The sequence below is a fragment of the Lytechinus variegatus genome, chromosome 18 (genome assembly GCF_018143015.1).
Source record: "Lytechinus variegatus isolate NC3 chromosome 18, Lvar_3.0, whole genome shotgun sequence".
In the NCBI taxonomy this organism is placed as follows: domain Eukaryota; kingdom Metazoa; phylum Echinodermata; class Echinoidea; order Temnopleuroida; family Toxopneustidae; genus Lytechinus; species Lytechinus variegatus.
In genome coordinates, this window is record NC_054757.1 from 10,127,701 (window position 1) to 10,150,376 (window position 22,676).

The 22,676-nt window shown below is 36.6% G+C and overlaps 2 protein-coding genes across 7 annotated transcripts in view; one reads left to right on the top strand and one right to left on the bottom strand.

Annotated features, from left to right (window-relative positions):
* The window catches only part of LOC100134946 (PAPS synthetase-like), a 41,089-nt gene extending 22,436 nt beyond the window's left edge, over positions 1-18,653 (bottom strand). Inside the window, exons 1-2 of one of the 4 annotated variants that reach the window (XM_041629385.1) lie at positions 18,504-18,653; positions 3,492-3,593 (exon numbers count right to left, since the gene is read on the bottom strand). In XM_041629385.1, the coding sequence (XP_041485319.1) occupies positions 3,492-3,593; positions 18,504-18,557 (156 nt within the window). In that variant the 5' untranslated portion in view covers positions 18,558-18,653. Of the gene's footprint in view, positions 1-3,491; positions 3,594-7,153; positions 7,298-18,503 lie in introns of those variants that run through there. The other 3 variants (XM_041629387.1, XM_041629388.1, XM_041629389.1) reach the window with 3 other exon arrangements.
* On the top strand, positions 13,329-15,242 carry LOC121431725. 3 transcript variants are annotated; one of them, XM_041629391.1, is made up of 2 exons: positions 13,329-13,548; positions 14,356-15,242. In XM_041629391.1, exons 1-2 carry the CDS (start codon positions 13,481-13,483, stop codon positions 14,801-14,803), a joined length of 516 nt encoding a protein of 171 aa, XP_041485325.1. In that variant the 5' UTR covers positions 13,329-13,480; the 3' UTR covers positions 14,804-15,242. The 3 variants fall into 3 exon arrangements, with proteins under 3 accessions (XP_041485325.1, XP_041485326.1, XP_041485324.1); XM_041629392.1 differs by having other exon boundaries at positions 13,330-13,432; XM_041629390.1 differs by having other exon boundaries at positions 13,332-13,548; positions 14,351-15,242.
* Positions 18,654-22,676: the final 4,023 nt, after the last annotated feature.

Here is a 22,676-nt window from a genome sequence, read left to right on the forward strand (position 1 = left end):
ACTTCTGAAAGATGAAATTATCTCTCATTATGAAAATCCTGCCAATAGCACACTGTAGGTCACTATAAATCTATAATTATTATTTCTTGTTTGCTTGTATATTTCCTGTATAATAATAGCCCCTTGTGTTTTTTTTCATTGTATTTCAATGTTGTTAAGCAGGATAGAAGTTTACCATTGATTAAAGAAAATAAAAAAGGGTGTTTGTACAACTGCCACAATAGGCCTACATGTACATTATGATGTACTATAGCTACTTGCAAGCTATTGAAATTAAACATTTCAATAACTTTCTTTTGCGATAATCGATAATCATCAAAAACAACCCCTGAAGGCTGTACTTAATTCACAGAATTGTAATATTGTGACTGACCTACTTTCACATTTTCTTTTTTAGTTTATCAAATCTTAAGTTCCCCACTGAAAATAATCAATTGATGGAAAAATGCCAAAAGCAGTTGAAAGCAATGCTTTATATTGCAACAGAATTTAACCAACTGAAATAATACTGAATGATGAAAGTTGAAATATCACAATTCATTGAGATTTGCACCCCCTCCCCCCATCAAAAAAAGTGGTAAAATATGCACAGGAATATGTGTCTTACGGGTTAGAAGTTTAAGCTAAGGAAATGACTGCTCTTAAAGATATCAACTACTTTGTAGCACATGCTTCCAACATGCATGTAACATAATTTCTAACTTAATGTTCAAATCACACTGTTCTGGTCCCATTTTCATTACACTTTTACCCAATGCCATGGCAAGTTACAAGCATCTGTTTAAGCTATCTAAAAAAAATGTGCTATTCGATTGGTCCATACTATAGCAAATTTATCTCATTTATTTAAAACAATTACTAAAATACATGTTATAAAGCAAGGGCTTGTTCCATGGAGCATTGTCATGAAGAAATCTGTTTTTTTTTTAGATCTTTACTATTACTGTAATACAGTATTATTGCTGTTGTAATCTACTGAAATTCTTCAATCCGATTGGCTGAAAAAGAAGACACTTTGACATTCTTCCCTCAGCCATGCATAGACCCTGCGAGATTTTTATATAATTAAAAATGAAAAAGAAAACATTATGATATATATGAATTATTCACAAGGAAACTTGCAAATAAGGCTGATATGGCCCTTTGGGTTTAACCAAACACTCTAAATGATAATGTAACATATCACACTCCCATCTTCTCAAAGCACATGTGGAGACAACAGCCCGCTCTCTTTTTTTTTGGGGGGGTGTAGGTAGGGGCCTTTACAGTAGCAATAAAAATATGCTGGTAAATGATATTTACTATTAACTGCTTGTAAGAACATGCCATTACATGATACCAAAGCAGGATGCTAGTTGGTTTTATAGCATTATTATTCCACCAGCATCTACCCTCAACATTTTATCTCAATGGTAAAGGATAGTGCCAGCTTGATAAATACAGGTATATGACAGTTCATTAACAAGAAATATATACAGAGACGAATAGTGGCCCCTTCCTCCATTGACAATTATGCTGGTTGATGTCCTGAACGGAATGAATCAACAATGTTTATTACGATGTAGTTGTACGTGTATGATACTAATCCAGTATATTTGTATGTTGAACATGCAGTATTGGAATGTGAAATGACCATGTTTGGCACAAATGTACATTGACACAGAATATTACAGATACAATTGAAATATGATGTGTACAGCTGTTTTTTCAGTTGGCTCTACAGGATGTCACAAGCTATTTTGAACTTGAAGGTTCATTTCACATGATGTACCCTTGTTACAAAGTGTAATGTTGAGAATTAGCACATTCTCTCGGTGTTTTTATTTATCATAAGTAGGGAAATTCAAACACTTTTCACGCAAGGTTGGTGATCGCATATACCTGTATATGAAAGTTATAATAAAGACTGTATCAAGAAATTTTTTGCCCATACATACTTCAGAAATTGTTTTATACTAAATAGACCCCCCCAAAAAAAAAAAAAAAATAAATCATGATTATTTTTTTTTACCTAGGACCTAAACCTTGGGCTTTTCTTCAATCATACTGTTTTAAATCCAGAAAATTTTCATAAGTCATGATATACATGCATCATATATCATATTAATTACAAACAAGAACGAAGAAGTGCTTACTCCAAATATTGAGAATTTAAGGACAATTTTCAGCTATTATTTAGTAATAACCTGATAAAGGGCAAGGGGGGGATATAGAGTATGACAATGGACAGAACTTCACTGAAGCTGATATCTTTAACGTTTCAATGTAAGAAAAAATGTATTAAATTAAATGTGTTAAGAAGAAAAAAAATAAAATGTATGGTTGTTTAACCTTGGGAGAAATAAATGGTTCTCACAAAAAACAATTAAATATAATTATTTTTTCTTTTAGCTTAACTGTTGTTAATTGTACATGCATCTTGAATGAAAAGCAAATATTATTTGAAATGGAAGTTATCCCATCACCATAATCAGAAATGTTAAAGGAAAATTGTAGCCTATAGGTGGAACCTTGCATGCATTGATCTTACACTGGGATATCTTGCAATAATATATTTGCAATCAATTGCAAATTTCGATCGAAATTTATAAAATGATTAATCAATTTTCGCCGCAGTGTAGCAAATTACTTGATGGTCATTGTTGTAAGAAATAGATCAGTAATCAAGTACAAATTTACAATCAATTGCAGGATATATGATTGATTTTTGTGACCCAGAATAGATTTGCAATTCAAAGCATATTTCTCGCACCATTCCATTACCCCTCACTACAATTTTCTCTATATTGTATTGAAAGTACATATATCCACTGATTATAAAGCAAGACTTCTAAAATTGTGCTTCCCAGCAACTTTATATGATTCTTGAAATAGTTTACAAAAACAAGGAAATTTGGCTTTGAAATAAACAAGTTTTCATACTACAAAAAATTAAATTCAAGATGGAATTATTGGTGTTCGGCAATATATAGCATAAAAAGTGAACACAACACTGAATTACAATGACAATGTCATATAATGATCCCTGAATGACTGAGAGACAATGATAAAAGAAGAAAAAAAAACAGTTGTGCATGAATTAATTTAATACTTGTCTAACTCCATACATTGAAGTAATTGCCATTTCATTTTCAATTTTTTTGAGCTTATCTTGATTAGCAGATTATGCACAATGCAATGACCACATTTGGCAGCTTTTACAAATTGGAGTACATGTACAATGAAAAGATGGGTACAGAACTAAGGTGTTATGAATAGTTATTTTTTGAGTGTTTAAATGTACGCTATGATCATTATGATGTATATGTACGCACATAAAGCTGAAAGAACGAAGAGCTATTGAGAACTAGATGGTATAAGACAAAGAAAAGAATCATTTTGATTAGAAACGTGAAATTGAGCGGAAAAAATTACGAAAACATGACGATTATTAATGGAATGAGATGTTAATTTTCACAGAAAGCAGCCCATAACAGCTGAAGAAAACTGACCGCTCTGATGCCGTAGGGGTCCGGATTTTTGGCGTTGTTGTTGTTCAACTTGTTGATGGCTGCCGGATCTGTCATTTCGGAGGAAGTTCCCGGGTCACCTTCCTGGTCAACACAGTAGATAATGAGAAGAAGTTTTTTTGTTTTTAAACTAAAAAATCTCCCAGAGTTTAGAGTGGAACACTTTTGATTCTGGAGACTAGCCCCCACTGTTATGCCTATGGTTAATCAACAGGTAGCAGGCTGCAGGGAGCACTGTGGGTGGGTCCACACGCCAGAGCAGAAATAAAGGTAAAGAAGAACACTGCCTAACAGTTGCTGAGTTTAAATACCCTGATAGTGGGGTACACTAAAGTACCAGCTTAGTTCAAAGGTACATGTACATCAGGGCTGTATAGATTCTGTTCACAATTACAGGTATGGGGACTGCCAGGTAGGTGGCACAGGTTTGCATTCAGGGGTTGGTGACGTGGTAGACTAGCTGGCCCCTCCCACTTCTCAGAGTGTTTGCCTTCGAACTTTACCAGTTCATTCATACAAACCTGTATACCCCATTGATCTGGTATTGATCTATGACTTTAAATAACAATAGGGTCCGGTCTCCCATTTTGGATCTTGCTTGTGTTATAGTTTTTTGCATGTCACAGACAAAGTGATTGATTATTACATGTATACTATGAATGTACACGTAGTGGTTCTTGTATGTAGGTAGTGCAAGACCTGTAATGTACAGGTCTCTACTTGCAGGGAACAATTTGGCTTGATACATGAAATAGCACTTTAATAATAATCATAAACACAGCATTTATTATGTGCAATCTACATGTATCTAGTAAACTATTCTGAGGTGGTTGTAATATGGAGTAATATTGAGAAAAGCTCTCAATCAAGTTCTGTACAGTCCTATGTAAAGACATGCTGCACAGAATAATTACAGGTCTTAAAAAATGTGGAGCGGAATATGATGCTGATACCAGCATAATTGTTCCATGACTTGCATTACACATAGGCCTCAGCATGTACACATTTTACACCCGGTAAAGGTTATTTCATAAAGCTGTTCGTAAGTTAAGAGCGACTTTAAGAACGACTGGTGATCCTTTCTTGTGGTAAATGATGTATTCATTGGCGATGGTTAAGCGCGTATAAGGATCACCAATCGTTCTTAAAGTTGCTCTTAACTTACGAACAGCTTTATGAAACGGCCCCCAGGTAAAAGATAATTAGTTGTAAATTATCTTACCCTTTTTGCTTTAGAAAAGTAACTTGTTCTGTCTCTTTGAAATGCAGATTCCATTCAAATCCATTAATAAGATTGTGAACAGTATTTATGGTCATTTAATTATGACAGTTAAATCAGATCCTCCTTCTGGAATCATAGAAGCTCATTGTCCAAGATATCAGTCATTTATTAACAATTATAGATCTAGTTTTATTCATTATACTTGTGACAGTGTGTCCTGAAATTGGGAATTTCATGTTTGAGAAATGGTTTTAATTTTATGTAGGAGAAAAGTATCAAGGATATTTAATATTTTACTCTAGATCAGATAGATGTTTATATTGGAAACTTTCCATAATCCAAACTGATCAGATTTAATAGATGGCACTTCCTAAATTATATGTTTTAAGACAAAAAATCTCTTTATCAGAAAATTAATTCAAACTTTCAAAAGTGAATCTCTTGCATGTCCATGCTAATAGTAATATATAATCTTTGTAAGGCATTCCAGTAATTATTGTGCTGCTTCATCAATTTGTGTATACATGTACATGTATGTAGACATATACTGCACACAAATGTAAACTTGTCATAAATTTTTGCAAGTTATTTGAAAAAAAACAGCTAGTTTTGAAACTTATGACACCGGAAACCCAAATGGGAACAATGGAATGTGGGTCATATCTATTTGACCCACTGCTCTCTTGTCCATGACCACAAATACATACATGTATCTATCAAATCACTTTAATTTCTTGTTGACTATAAAGGGCTGTCTGCACCATCCTGAGATTTCAAATTAGCACGCCATTTCTGATCCGGCAAATTATCCTGATCTGAACAATCTCGAGATTATTTGCAATGGAGACGCAATTTTCGCGCTACTTCGTAAGATTAATCTTGAGATTACAATCCCAAGTCAACTTGGGATTATTTGCAAAATAGCACGCTATTTTACAAATTATCGTGCTAATTTATACATGTACACATGTAGGTGCAGACGCACTAGAAATTATTCATTCACAGCGTCAGACCATAATGCATTGCTCGAGCAGGAATCGCTCTTCTTGTGATGGTGGAGACAGGGTTTCTTGAATCTCAGGATTAACCAAGAAGAGGGCCATCGGGCTAAAATCTCGAGATCGAGCAAACTCGGGATGGTACAGCACCGCCTTATACATGAAAGTCTCATTTCTAAACCTTTCTATAATTTAACAAATTTCAATTTAATAAGTTGGGGGGGTCTCAATATGTGAACGACCACAATGAACAATCTATCCCCCTAGCCACAGACTCTTGCCAGAAAATAAGTAAGAACACACCTGTTGCCAATTAATTAATAACATATCAGCCTTGCAAATACAAAGTTAATCGTGTAATTGATTTCACTGGAGAATATTGAAGAACAGACTGTCAACAGCTTGAAGTGTTTAATCAAGTCAGGTAGAAACAATTTTGAACTAAAATATACATGCACATGTACAAGATGTATGTTTTAGGCAGAGAAGTGGGGGAACATAATGGCATATACATGTAGGCCTACACAATGTACATTTGGATTTTAAAAAAGTTTTAAAAGACAATTTTTCCCTGTAAATGTATATTAGAAAGCAACATTCTTGTTATTTTTCATATTAAAAGGAAAGGAAAAGAAAATGATTTTAACTTCAAAAAGGTAAAATAGTGTATTAATTTGCAACTCTTGTGAATGTACTTGTGGTGGGTAGTTCCCAGACTCGGCATGCCACAAGGGTAAATTGCCAATTTGTCTACTGCCAACTTGTCCACTCACCACATGGTCTACATGTACATGTACTATCATTTAGTCTAATGCCATTCCATACATCAACACTTCGTCTAACAACCATTTGGTCCACTCATCACTTTGCCTAATCACCATTTCGTCTCATATTCAGTTGGTCTTACTAATATCCATTTCATTTTCATTCATTTTGCACAATTAAATCTAAGTAGTCGGACCATTAGACCAAATTGTTTGGACTAACTGGCTATTGGACCAACTGGTTATTAGACCAAATGGTGAGTGGACGAATTTGCAATTAGACCATACGGATAGTGGACGAACTGATGGTAGACCAAATGATAAAAGACGAGTTGGCAATTGGACGAATTGGAAATAAACCATCACAAGTAACGACCCACCATCAAAAATCATACTTACAGGAAGTCTTAAACCTAACAAATACATGTAGACATCTAGGCCTACCATTTAAAACCATTGGTTAAATTTAATTACCCTTCAGATACAGTTTCAGAGTTCAAGCAAGAACTACATGTAGAAGCATCAGTCTCTTTTGCTTTGACAGATTTCTGTGTATCTTGCTTGATGTAAAACTAGAAAATAGCTTGGGTACACTGTTGGCAACATTGACTGTCGGACAGAAGTCGGACAGAGTATCTTACAACATCTACAAGCACATACCTTCTTGTCACCCGCAAGTCCATTATTAATCATTGTACTCATCTTGTATGAAAATTCAATGCTTCAATATGTTCAGAGACAGAGCTTGTTTCTACTACCCGGTCAACGCATCAACCACCACGTCCTGCTCTGGTGGGCTGTTTCAGAAGAATGAACTTTCCTGGAGTTAAAGCAGTCACACCCCTTTCTGAAGGGATCCCAGACACACAGTATTGTGTGCTTAAATCTATGCCCTTTATGAACAGAGTCAATACAGAAAGTTGTTTTTTATGGACGTGCCTTTGAATGTCCCAATGACCTCCCACTGACCCAGAACTGACAGTGACATGTGGTCAGATTCCGATTGTTGAGGCAGAATCTTGATTGTTGTGAAAAAAGCAACAACAAAGAACATTTCGACTAAATGCCAAGAACATTACAAGTAACATACATGTATTAAATGTACATGTACGTGAAAAAGAAGACAGATCTATATTTTGTATGATCATGCAGAGTGCGCCTCTCATACAGGTTTTTTTTTCCATTTTCGGGGGCTACTTTCACAGCTTACTGCCTCCATGTACATGTAAATCTACAACAATGGATACATTGCAATGAATGGAGATTCTCCATCTCCTCTTTGAGTTTCCAGTGCTCTTTTGAACACTTCGGAGGCAAAATTGCCCTGAGGCCGCGTGCAATTTTTCCCTGCTCTCCTAAGTGGGCAATTCAAGACTGGCATTTATGCTTCAGTCACATTTCCCCTAAGGCCGTGCGGCAAGTCGAAAAAAGGCCATTTAATTCATTTTTAATCAAACCACCTATACATAACTAGTACAAACAAGTGGAATGCCTCTGGCCGTCTCACCTGCATCACGCGGTTCAATATAGCAGCAGTGCTGACTTTGAATACTACTCTAACTCGCACAAGATGTTCAGTGATACATGGTTACTTTTATGTCCACTTTTTATGAACGAGACCAATAAACTTACAGAGATATGATGGTTATTCAAAAAAAAAACCCAACATGGCCAAAGTTCATTGACCATACATGACCTTTGACCTTGATCATGTGACCTGAAACTCGCACAGGATGTTCAGTGATACTTGATTACTCTTATGTACAAGTTTCATGAATCATATCCATAAACTTTCAAAGTTATGATGGGAATTCAACAGATATCCCCAATTCGGCCAAAGTTCATTGACCTTTGACCTTGGTCATGTGACCTGAAACGCGCACAGGATGTTCAGTGATATTTGATTACTCATATGTCCAAGTTTAATGAACTAGACTAATAAACTTTCAAAGTTATGATGGTAATTCAACAGATACCCCCGATTCGGCCAAAGTTCATTGACCCTAAATGACCTTTGACCTTAATCATGAGACCTGAAACTTGCACAAAATATTCAGTGATGCTTGATTACTATTATGTCCAAGTTTCATGAATCATATCCATAAACTTTCAAAGTTATGATGGGAATTCAACAGATATCCCCAATTCGGCCAAAGTTCATTGACCCTAAATGACCTTTGACCTTGGTCATGTGACGTGAAACTCATGCAGGATATTCAGTGATACTTGATTAACCTTATGTCCAAGTTTCATGAACTAGGTCCATATATTTTCCAAGTTATGATGACATTTCAAAAACTTAACCTCAGGTTAAGATTTCGATGTTGATTCCTCCAACATGGTCTAAGTTCATTGACCCTAAATGACCTTTGACCTTGGTCATGTGACATGAAACTTTAATAGGATGTTCAGTAATACTTGATTAACCTTATGGCCAAGTTTCATGAACTAGGTCCATATACTTTCTAAGTTATGATGTCATTTCAAAAACTTAACCTCAGGTTAAGATTTGATGTTGACGCCGCCGCCGCCGCCGCCGTCGCCGCCGCCGTCGGAAAAGCGGCGCCTATAGTCTCACTCTGCTTCGCAGGTGAGACAAAAATGTGAACACAGCTGTTTTTGACTCACCGTACAGCCACCGAATGGGAAATGTGACTGCGTCATTACATGTGCCATGATACTATTCATAGCCATAGGGGAAATGTGACTGCGCCATTACATGTACCATGTCAATATTAATAATAGCCCCCATCCTTCCCATATATTTCCCCTTTTTACAAAGTGGTAAGCTTACATTTTTGTGTGTGCAGACTTTCATTTTGTGCACTCACTGTAAAATGTAAACAAAAGGGTGTGGTCCCTAAACTTGGGTCATACCCCTGTTAAACAATACCTTTTGTTCAGATTTTCACAGGATTGGGAACAATACATTTATAGGAGAACCTACTCGTAGAATGGACTGGAGAGTGGAGAGATACATGCAGGTAAATTGTTGAAGTTTCATGAATGATATTTTATTTTTGGTCTGCTATACACATGTTCAATATCAATTTGGATTAAATTAAGTGTGTACTCTTCTTTCTTCTTCTTCCCCAGATGACGATTATACCTTCTTTCTTTCCTTCTGACCTTAAACATACAATCCTGCATATATTCATATTGAATTACTGAATATCTCTGCATTCATTATTGTTTCTGAAGAACTTATATTTAAAAAGAAAATCAAGTCAAACAGTATAAACAATACATTCAAACTTAAGGTTGTGATTTACTTTAGAAGAGTAAAAGCAAAATTTTAAAGTTTTCAAATTTTTATTTCAATACAGAATCAGTAAAAACTAAACCTTATTTGGCATAAAAAAAACAAAAAATTGTTTGTTTGGTATCCATGGTAATGTGTGGATTCTAAATGAAAAGAAACTATAAACAAGTATGTAAATAACTTGACAGAACAGGTGACAGGCCAAGAGTTGGTCTGGGTCTGTTTTCACCCCAATTTGATTTGGATGCACCCCTAATAACCTCATAGGTATTCAAGTTCAAAGAGGTTTCTAGGTGGAAGATCACTCCACTTCTCACTCATAAGGTGGTTTCAAACCGCCTCGATCACAAGAATCCCCGTTAAATTACGAGAACTTTTTCAGGCTAAAGAATACCCGTTAATTATTCCTGCATTCACACCGCCCCGAAACACATCGTTCGGGAAAAGTTTCCGAAGTTACATGTACGAGCATGCGCAGTATAATCGGATAAGCAGGCAAGGCGCGAGATTCAAAATCACTAGCCCAGCAGCCACCCACGCCGCCGCGCACAACGACACGCTGGGCTAAAAGTTCCCGTAATTTGCTTTCACATTGCCAAAATACCCGCGACCTTGGAAAAATCCCCACGAAAGTTCTTGTAATTTCGCCAAGTACCTACTATTTAGCGGGTATTTTCTTTCGGGGAAATTACGCGTAGTTTGCTTTCACATTACCAAAATACCTGGTATTTTCTGATCGGGGTAAATTTCCCGATCAGAGAATACCTGGAACTGGCGAACTTCGAGGCGGTCTGAAACCACCTATAGTCTATTATAACAGACCCCACAGGACATTTTGAACAAAATAATGAGCACACACACACACACATTCCATCGACAGCATGCAATATCTACTCGTTTGTCAGGAATCGGCTGGCTCAATGTGACAAAATTGAAAACAAACTAACAACCAAAATTTTGAAATTTCCAGCCAATTGATTATGGCCTTAAAGGACAAGTCCCCCCCAACAAAAAGTTGATTTGAATAAAAAGAAAAAAATGCAACAAGCATAACACTGAAAATTTTATCAAAATCGAAGAAAGTTATGACATTTCAAAGTTTCGCTTCATTTCACAAAATAGTTATATGCACATCCGGGTCGGTATGCAAATGAGGGAACTGATGACATCACTCATTCACTATATCTTTTGTCTTTTATTATATGAAATATTCTAATTTTCTCCTCTTTGTCCTAAATGTATGAAACAAATTTCGTTTCTCCCCCAACATGTGAAATTACAATTGCTTTAATATCTTATGGTTCAGTCAAGTTGGTCCTTACTGTCAAATTCTGTAAAAAATGAATATTGTATCATTCAAACAAAAAAAACAAAAGAATTAGTGAGTGAGGGACATCATCGATTCTCTCATTTGCATACATGTATGACTAAATTGTGCATATAACTATTCTGTGAAAAATAAGCGAAACTTATAAAGATGTCACAACTTTCTTACTTTACATCCGATTTTGATGAAATTTTCAGCATTGTGCTTGTCTGGTTTTTCTCTATGATTGATTTAAATCAACATTTTTCTTGAACTTACATGTATTTATAATGCTCATACAAGTGGCATACATCAGTGACTCACACGATCTGTATTATATGTGTATTGTAGACATGAAGGAGTACCCTTTTCTTCTTCAAAAAAATGGAAAATGGAACTTTTAATAATAATTTGATATTTTCATAAATATAGCAATATTTAGTAGATATCCATCTTCTTACAAATGTTTTAAGTTTTCAAAATGGCCATGTTGTCACTTGTTCTGGCATGTAACTTTTTATCAAGACTAGACATTGACTGCCAAGCTGTAAAATGAGACTCTCCATGAAACGTCCCCTTTGTCACCTTCATAATCAAATCAAATAAGTGATACAATTACAACTTGATGAAAATACAATGCTATACATGTATCTTAGACTTTTCGACAAAGTTGCTTTAGATTTACATGTACATCTTCACCATATAGAAATAATGTTATTCTCAGAGCAACATTCCAAATAAACACATTTTACTGTTACAATATAAAATCATTTTGAATAAATCAGGTCTATTTGTTCAATTTACAATACGTACTCTATGAAGGGTAAACCTACAGTGTAAGAACAATCAAACTACTGGCATCACTCCCTGAAATATCTCGATACCATTATCGCTTGAAAATGAATTGTGGACTTTGTATTTTAGAACAAATATAATTAAGACAAAATAAACCAATTAAGCTCCATAAAAATTGTTTTGTAAAATAGTCAAACATGTTTGAATAGTGTAAAGAGATGATCTTAGCTCCTGTGATCTTCAGCCTAGAAAAAAAAAGGATTTTGACCAGGTCTCACCCTGTCCTATACAATTTCTCAAGTTTAAGAAGGTGCAAAGGGCAATGCACTGCACCCCTGAAGTGCAAATTTGAAACCCCTCACGCCCCTGGATGTGTAAAATGACACCCACACTACTATCCCAGTATAAAACATCTTGATAGAATGTGAAATGCAAATATTTTTCATCTGTACTAGTACGTAAATTCAGGAGTTTGATCTTTGCTCATGAATGCACCCAATGGGTAGTTTCAGACTGATTCAGAACATCTTTTTTAGAAGCTGATGCCAAAATTGCCAATCGATAGTGTTAAAGTGTATTGACTATTGGGCTTCTACAAACATCAGGAATGATTGTGTCATTTATATTTCAAACTTGTAAAACATCAGGATGGGGTACAATTTTCAAATATTTAGCAAAATATGTACATTTATGAATTATAATCAACAGGAATTTTCAATTATTCAATTCATTTATTAAGTGAATTACAGTACAGATAGAATTTTAAAATGACACAATTGATATCCTTACTCTCTAGTCTACATGGTGTTCTTATAATCTTCATAGAATTGATATACATGTATGAAGAAAAAAGAAAATACAAATATGGTATAACCAAGAAGTGAAAATCATGAAGAAAAGAGGAATAAAAGGGGAGAAAAAAGGGAATAGAAAGTAAGAGAGAAAGGTCTGGGTTGTGTGACTTGACATTACCCCATAATGCACATACTGTCGGAGAAAAAAAGACATCACCTTCAGATTCTCTTCCCCCCCCCCCCCTTAAATTAACCTAAGCTTGCAAGGCAAAGAAGAGGGGCAAGAAATAAAAATACTATTATTTAGCGCAAACAAGGCATGGTTCAAGGTACGGTACCGTACAAACAGAGGAACTTCATGCTTTATTCATTTTATTGTGAAATGATACAACATACAGTGTAAGTACAATCAGGAGTACAATTCAGCAATTCAGTTTTCTGACACAACACATTTTCAAATTTAGAAGCCAATTTGAAAAAATAATAGTAATTGACAAGTTCCTGCCTCCCCATTTTTTTTTTCAGAAAGAGAGAGAGAGAGATACAGAGGGAGAGGGGGGATCTAGAGTACACAATATTCACTATTACAAGTCTGTCAACAGACAAGGGATTATTGTAGGAGCATGCCCTCTGGTGATAATAACATGAAAGTACAGAATTAGCAGGCTAGCACACTGATCTCTATAAAAAATCTGGATACGTCATTGGCTCGCCGCGCTGACGCAACCGGGCGTCCATGCCCCCACTCCCATCCACCACTCGATGAACGCTATCTTCCATAGGTTTGTGTACTATTTTTCTCGTATTATTAGTGACAAATATGCTTCAAAATGCCATCATGTGTTGCTGTGAACTGTACAAATCGTCAAGCAAAAGGTTGTGGACGAACATTTCACCTGTAAGTATGATTGTTGTAGACGTGATAATGTGAAAAACTGTAAAGTTAGAGTCACTGCTTCGTGTACATAGTGGTGATGGCGTTATGTCAATGTGTGTACCCACATATAGTCTTTTATGTTCGTTCAGACGGGTGCTATCTGAGCCATTTCATTTTTCAGGTGTTGGAAGTAACTACAGTCAGTAAAGACGTGACAGCGTCGACAAACAGGCAGATCGAGTCCGATGTTTGGATGTGCAATTTTGCAATTTTGATGTATTCTACCACCAAAATTTTGGGGGGAATTTACTTTTTTGTGTAGTGTTTAGGAAACTAAAAAGTCATTGAAAATTACAAGTAAATTGTCATACAATGTAATTCTGCTCTTGATTGGCCAATATTTGATAACATGAAATTATGAATTAATGAGTTTACCATACTAGTCTAATCTTTCCCCATAGGACAGTTATTATAATATTACCATTACAATGCTTGATAAAAGATATAAATTTCGGGATAGCTGTTTATGTCTTTGATACATACATATACTTCATACACTTACCACTTGCAAACTGAGATAGTATGCTTTAAGTACATATCTATGTCAAAAGTTTTGGTTTTAGCTTACGTCTAATTGCATGTTGCAATAATATACTATAGTTTATTAATAATGATAATACCATATGAATATGACAATTGTTTTCATGTTTCTTAAAAGCATGTATGGACATGACAATTCAAAAAATATATTCTCAGACATAGAACTGTCATTTGTAATAGTTTTTTAAAAAATTATTTATAAGTGTTTTACTTTTTCCTCCAGTGCAGAAAAACTGCCAGAAAGCCACCGAGGCAGAGAAACTTCACCCAGAAGACATCAGAAGCCACAGAAGGAGTCCCAACAGGCAATCCAGAGACGCCAAGCCCAAAGTCATCGCATATATACAAAGACCATAGCTACTCTACACTGCAAAGCCCCCGAACAGTAAAGCGAAGATTAGACATTGCATATGACCATGTGAGTAATCTAAATAAGAAAGTAAAGACACTGCAACAGAAGTCACGCCGACTGAGTAAAAAAGTCACCGATCTGCAGGAAGTCGTAAACACGCTAAGGAATGAGAACCAAGTTTCAGCCAATGCAGCAGATGTGCTCTCTAAAACTTTTTCTGATGTCCCAGCAGATGTGATGAAAAGAATGGTGGCAAACAAGTCAAGCGGGAAACTGAGTAGAAAAACCTATCCTCCGGCACTGAGAGCATTTGCACTAACTTAGCACTTTTATAGTGCAAAAGCATACAGATACGTAAGGAAATCCTTTGATTTTGCCCTTCCTCATCCATCTGTGATCAAGCGATGGTACATGGGAGTGAACGGAGAGCCAGGATTCACGAAGGAATCATTCTCTGCATTGAAGATCAAGGCAGACCAAGCCAAAGAGAAGGGAAACGAAGTTGTTTGTGCTCTCATGTTGGATGAGATGGCGATAAAAAAACATGTTGAGTGGAGTGGCACCAGGTTTCACGGATATGTAGACATTGGTGTTGGAATTCAGGATGACACTACTCCACCGGCTCAAGATGCACTTGTGTTTTAACTCAATTTCGTTTATGATTTAGTATGTTCATGAAATATATTGGAAGAAAATAATGACATTTCAAGAAACAGCTTGATGAGAATCACATTTGACTGAGGAATAAAGAATGAAAAAACAATTTTACTGTTTGTGTTTCAAGTGTTAAGGAAGAAAGTAAAATAATTTATAAGTGTGGCATGTAAATGATGGAAGAAAATATTTATAGAGTAGTGAAAGTAAGAGCATGAGTGTAAGAGATGAGAAGAAATGTAGGTGATGAAAAGGGAAGAAACCAGAATCTTAGTGTGAATATGTTGCATATATGAATGAAGTTTACTTTACTGTAAAGCCACTAGTTAACATTGTGGTAGATTGATTTAAAAAAAAAATCTAAAACTGAGCTGTCTGACCTGTCTATGTTCAGATGGATGAAAAAACAAACAAAAATGCAAAAATAATGAAAATAACACATTCATTATCAAGATATCTATGAAAATAGCATTTATTCTCGTTCCGAGGATAACTCCAGCACAGTAGTCTATATGGGGGTGATATTATTATAGGTTTTCACTTCTTTGAAACATTAAATGATAACTGAAGCATAATTTTTTTCACAGATTTATTTTTACATCCCATCAGATATTCTGAAAGCATTTAGGACCATGCAGCTCAGATTTTTAAAAACCAAACATAATGTTAGACAATGCCTTTAATCCAGCATTCATACTTGACACATATTAAAAAAAATAAAGGAAAATTATGAAAAAAATATACTTGTACAAATGTACAATCATGTTAAAGACGACAATGAAGACTACATATTTCAGCTGAAACAAAATGAAATTACATTAAATAAAATCAAAGGCATATAGGGGGAGGGTGTTTTAAAGTTTTTAAGAGAAAAGGAGCGTATTTTAAATGCTCAGCGTAGTTTTTTGTATACATTAGCAAGGGCCATTTCCCAAAATCAGCCAAAACATAAGTTACAACTACCCCTCACCTCCGGTCATCAGCGATAAACCATGTGTTTGGTTTGATTAGTATTTTTCGTATTTAAAATCAGATAAAATACATGCGGTATCATAAAAATATACAAAGTAAATACGGCTTGTAGCCCATTATCAGCAGTAAAGATGATCGATCGAGATTGAGAGAAAGAAAAAAAACATCTAAATACACAAAATCTGCCTAAAGGTACAGTAGACACAAAGGTGAGGTGATAAGCATTAATTATTATGCACAAATAATGGGATTGTATTGCGTTTTATATTGGGAGAAGGGTTATGGTTTGTACATGTCTAACTAGGTTTGTTTTGAAGGTAGGAAAAAGATGTAAATATATGTCTAGATGTGTAAAGGGTTCAAAAAAGTTAAACAAGTAATTAGAAGGGTAATTTGATGGCAAGTGCATGATTACTTTGGGAAATTACACGCAAGCCAACGGCACGCTATGCGGAGCTTCCCGACGCGTTCTCAAACCATGGGAGTGGTATGGCGCCCGCTTGCTCCGTACGGCGGCGTCAATCGTTCGTACGGCGCGTATGGGCCTATGGTATATCCAGATTTTTTATAGAGATCAGTGGGCTAGCAGGAATTATTGCTTGTTCTCTCTCTGATAAATGAGGGATCTACATGTACATGTACAAATATCAGATGAGCTTGGAAAAGGTGATGAATATCTGAGCTTTTATGTGAGACAAAGTTTTGTGAATAAAGATCAACTAAGACGTATTAAAGGTTTGCTTTAATCTACAGGTACATGTACATGCAGACCTGCATATTAACTTGGTACTCCAGGCTGAAAATGATATAAAATGAGATAAAACATTGACAAATTTATTAAAATCGGACAATACATGTAAACTGTAAAGATTATAAAAAGATAGGATGTTCAAGGTTAATTGCATTCTTTGACAGTTCTACATGTATGCATGTCTTCATGAGTATGCAATGTGTAAGCTGCTGTCTATGCCCACTTATTTTTTTACATTTTATTATATGAAAATGTTCATTCAAATTTTTGCCACCAAGGTTTTGTCTCCCATGAGAGAGATTATCTCCACTATCAGAGACCTTTGTAAAGAATTTGGTTATCCAATTTCAGAGACAGTTTCCAGTTTGGGAGACCCATTCCTTTGTTTACATTTGCTGCAAAAGGATTACCTTGGTGGCAAATAAAAATGTGATAAAGCAGTCTCCTCATGAAAAATTACCCCTAATCAATCGCTGGATATGCGTGCTGTCGCCAAGCGGAAGACAAAGAAATCAAGATGGCGACGTAAACACGGCCGTAAGCTCTTCCCATCTTTTCAAAACAAATCTCTTGTTTTTTTAATGAATTCTTCTTTAAAAATGAAATCAATATCGCAGAAATGTTGGAAATGAAGTTGGACCCCATGTACATATTTTAGGGCTAGATCTTTTTGAGGGAAAGTAGAATTCTCAGGGGCGAAACTTTCGCGAAAGTTTCTGGTTTTGTACCCGTTCGTGGGGGAATATAGGTAGGGCTTCCAGGCATTAGTGGGAGGTGACCATACGTACAGTATATGACTTTCACTCCCCAAAATGCCCCAGGCTAAGTGGGGAGTGACCATACGTACTGAGTATGGTCTATGACTTTCACTCCCCAAAACACCCCAGGCTAGCTCTACCGACTGAGCTATCGCGCCTCCCCGAATAACATTACCAATTTGTTCTTATCTCGAAAGTTTTGGTATTTGCATATTCATTTATGAGATTTTTCTTAACTGTATTAGAGCCAGTAAGCCATCTGAAATTGAGCTAGCAATAGCTAGACCAAAAGCTTCGGTCTCTGTTTTGTTGGTTGTTCAGCTGAACTCCGTTGGCTTCACTCACCAAATACAGAGACTGAAGTTCTAGCGCGATCTGTACAGGGGACTCAATGGCCATATGTTTATGTACTTAAGATCGTAACGGGGAAGTGAATTTGCGCGACAGCTGAGGTAAGTCACTGTTTTTGTTCCTTTCAACTTCATTTTTCTCTGTTTTTTGGCAATTAATGCCAAGAGAGAATATAAATTTGCATTTTGGTCGAACTAATTTTCAAAATTTATATTCCTTAAAGACAAAAATTGAAGAGCCCCGACGGGGGGATTTTGCATTGCAAGTCCCCTAATGGTGGCTGCACGATAGCGAGCCGTCTGTGTATGAGGAGAAATTTAAAAAAAAAATGTTAAAAAACTCCTCGAAACAGACGGCTGCCAGCTGTCTAGCATTAGCAAGCCGGCCCGCGTCCCTCGCCCACGTCACTGCACTGCTCGCTGCATCAAGCCGATCGTCACTGCACTCACTCACTCAGACAGTCGCTCGGGCCTCGGCTACGCACATAAAAACAGATACCTTAAATCAAATAATGGATGGTAAAAAGTAATCGCCTTACCGTAGATGCCACGTCTGATAACTTAAGTTTCTTATGCTCAGGACTAAAACTCATGGTTGTTTATTTTTCACCAAAAAAAACTTGAAATGAAATGAGCGTTATCTGCCGTGATGGGATGGGACATTAACTTTCGGAAATCGATGAAAGTGTTCATTATCAATGAACGTAGAGGGCGTCGACACAAGCTTCCGAAATCGGGGTACGGTACCATACCGGCAAGCATTTTGCTCATTCTGTTTCGACTACAGATCGGTTCAAAGGCCGGGTCCAAACCAAAGGAACAAATAATAATAATAAAGTCTTATTTACCCAGGGTAGCCACTTCAGTTAAGAAACTGGTCTACCAGCGGGCCCTGCATGACATTATTGTTATTATTACCCTTCTCCAATCTAAATGCTGAGCGCCTAGCAAGAAGGCAGAAGGTCCCATTTTATAAGTCTTTGGTATGACTCGGCCGAGGATCGAACCCAAGACCTCCCGTTCATGAGGCGGACGCTCTACCACTGAGCCACTATGTATGCTCCACACGGTCAGTTTCTATTAGTTGCATGTGGCAAGAAGTTACATGCGGTAAGATATAAAATCAATCACTCGAAGTCGTATACACAAAAGCTATCTTCCAGTGAATATCAAGCCGATTCTTTTAGGAATTTACAGAAGATGCTAAAACCACATTTTCTGGTAGACAAGAACTGGGGAGTGTTTCATTAACATTTTCATCCGACAAGTTGTCAGATCTGACATCTTTCTCTGATGTTGATTGGCTGAGAGGTACTGTTACTATGGTATAGCTGTCGGATAAAACATCCGACAAGTCCTTTGCATGAAACGCCCCCAGTATAACTCGATTAAAAAAAAGAACCTCGAATGATAGGGCCTAAGAATTATTTATCAAATATAATTTATTAGGATTCTTGTCGACAAGAATCCATTTTTTTAAGTGATTTTCGCTGATGGAAAATGTCATTTTAGTGTGAGCCTTACTGACATTGAAACATGACATCAACAACAACGTTGCACTTTAAAAGCTTCATTTTCTACGGAGCCGTTAAAATGTCATCGACTTGACGACTTGGCGAGATATTTTATCTTTCCATGTCAACATAATTACCTTATTATGTCGATCAAGTCGACTTATAAAAAAGTTATATGTCAACATTGCGAGATATTAATCTTGCCAAGTCGATTTATAAGATATTATATGTCGACATGGCAAGATATGAAGTGTCCAAGGCCCAGCGAGAGTCCATATATCTCGCCAAGTTGACAGACTTGGCGAGATAACGTATCTTGCCATGTCGACATAATAAGGTTATTATGTCGACATGGCAAGATGAAGTATCTCGTCAAGCCGTCAAGTCGATGGCTCTTTAAAGGCTTCGTATAGAAAAGGGTCAATTTAAGCACTATCTAAAGTATCGTATGTAATCGTACTTAAAACCCCTTTTCCACTAGGGCCAGGACAGCGTCAGGACAAGGCGCGGAATGTAATAATTACAATCCGCGACCCTTCCGCAACCTGTCCGGACATTCCTAGGAGTGTCCGCACGCTGTCCTAAACCCTTCCTGGTGTTCGGGAAATCAAAATTTGTCCGCATCCAAATTTTGGTCGAGACCAAAATTTGGACGCGGATAATGAATTCCTGACACCTTCGGGACCCTGTCCTGACGATGTCCTGATGATGTCCTGCCCTTCCTAAACCCTTCCGCGTCTTCCGGAAACCATCCGCAATCAGGTCAGCTTCAAGAAGGAAAGAAGAAGCCATGCGGATTTTATCAGGAACATGCGGATTGGAATAGGAAGGCAAGCGGACAGTTTCAGGAACGTGCGGACAGGAATAAGAAGGCAAGCGGACTGTTTCAGGAACGTTCGGACTGGAATAGGAAGGCAAGCGGAGTGATTCAGGAATGTGTGGATCCAATGCTAATACGTATGGAACGAGTACACAATTAGCAAAAACCATTTGCAAAAGCACCAGATGGGGCAACGGGATAATACAAGACAAGAAAATTACAAAAAATAAAGAAATACGGGTCAAGGGGCCTAATTAGTATACAATAAACAAACCTGAGAACCTAGTATTTCAAGCAGTGTTTTAAACATAATACGCGAGCGCAAAGCACGAGTTGATTTTTTTTTTTGGGGGGGTTACAGACTTGAAGAAGGAATATTTCAAGCATTTTCTACTGATCTGAAAAGTGGACTTTTAAAATATTTCTTGCAATAGTGAAACTGGCAATGATGTGAGCAGATTATTTTATTCTGTACTGAACATAAAAAGATGTTTCATGCAACGTTTGATTATGAACTAGATTATTTTAATGTACTCGACTGAAAAAAGGACCTTATAGGCAGCGCTTGACTTTACAAATAGGACAAATATCATAACAAAATTAATAATACAGGTGTAGATTCCAAACTGAAATTCAAGTGTATATTCCTATTACATTTTAAGCACTTTGTTCGATCATGAATGAGGTGTCATTAATAAGAAATAATAATAAATGGTAGCAAGTTTATAAATATCGCTTTTATCAGAACGGCTCAAAAACGATTTACAGCAGGGGCAAAACGATTTACCCAGGATTCATTTCAATCCCGCATGAAAAGTGCACAATTTCCACACACTGGGAAGCATTCCTTGCATTTATCCCGGTCTAAAAATTGCGCTGGCAAATTCAAGCATACAATAACTTTCGCTTCCAACCGGGTACCCATTTAGCACCTGGGTGGAGAGTGGCAAGGTATGCAATACGTCTTGCCAAAGGACGGTTTAGACCGCGGTGAGAATCGAACACACGACTCTCCGTTTACAAGGCGGGAGTCAGAACCACTACACCACGACTCTTTACAAAAAATAGGCCTTCCTGAAAAAAGTCGTGCACAGAGCATGTTTCTCATTAACATAAAATATGAGCGCGAAGCGCGAACTCACTTCTTTCAAACATCAAGGACGAAAAAGAAAAGACCTAAGTATTTTTCGTAAAAAATGAACAGCGTGCACAATCTTCTTATGATTAAACTATTGAAAGTATGAAGCGTGAAATGGACCATTATTTTCTACAAATTGAACTAGCTGAAACGCAGATATTCTCCCCGTCTGCAGGTCTGTCAATTTCTTCACTCTTCTTCCTTTTCCCCCCTCTTCTTTGGTTACTCCATTTTTCCTATTTTACGCAGTCAATAGGGCGTAGCGTTCGCATTCGGCCTCCTGGAATTGCCCATTTACATTTTCTTACTTAGTCTATTTCAATTGGTACAAGAGGAGGCAAAGGCGATTAGACACTGGATTCACATTTTCGTCTATAAATTAAAACTGATATTTCTAATCTTACACTTTCATAATCTCGACCAATTATTTTCTGTTCATTATCGCGATTTTTTTTCCTCGATTCTATTTCACCTTATTTCATTCATCTCCTTCGTTTATTCCTATTTCTTTTGTGCTGTTTGTATATCTATTTAATACTGGGAGGGGTAAGCCAGCAGCAGGGAGAGGAGGGCCGCATCAGCACGGCACCCCCTTTTTCTTTTCCGACATATCATTTTTTTTAAGTTTCCCTTTCCATTTCACTTATTTTTCTTCTGTTTGTATTTTTTTAAAGGGGGAGCAAGACCACCTCACCCCTTGATCCGCATGTGCCTGTCGAATGCAATTTGCATCCTAACTTCCTGTTTTCTTCCTCTGTTGTAATATATGATTATGTATTAAATTGTAAAAAAATTATAAGAAAGTAATGTTATAAAGAGAGCCCCGACTTTGCTATGAACATATGCAGTCTTTTTAAAGTTACCTTAGTTGAAAAAAATCAAGATCCGAGATAATTTATTGTTATGTATAAAAATGCACAAAATCTGCTTTCAAAAAGTGAATACTACATTACACCGCTAACACACTTTCCTTTATCCTCCACATTTCAATCAAATAATGCGAGCGCGAAGCGCGAGCTGAACATTTTTTACATTTCTACCTAAATACTGGGCATTCTAAGCACCTTTTAAAAGCATGAACAGGAAAGGAGTATGACTATACACTTGATGTGAGCGCGAAGCGCGAGCCGAAACGAAATTCGACATATCACGTTTTGTAAATCAGAAAAAGGATGGATAATTGGATAGATGGATAATATTCCTACATTAATAATAATATTTGGTAATCTGATCTGAAACT

Bases quoted from the DNA above. Each gene is read 5' to 3' on its own strand.
- LOC121431725 (XM_041629390.1), top strand. From the start codon at position 13,471: ATGCTTCAAAATGCCATCATGTGTTGCTGTGAACTGTACAAATCGTCA. The intron at 13,549-14,350 runs GTAAGTATGATT...TTTTTCCTCCAG, and splicing joins TGTGGACGAACATTTCACCT to TGCAGAAAAACTGCCAGAAA.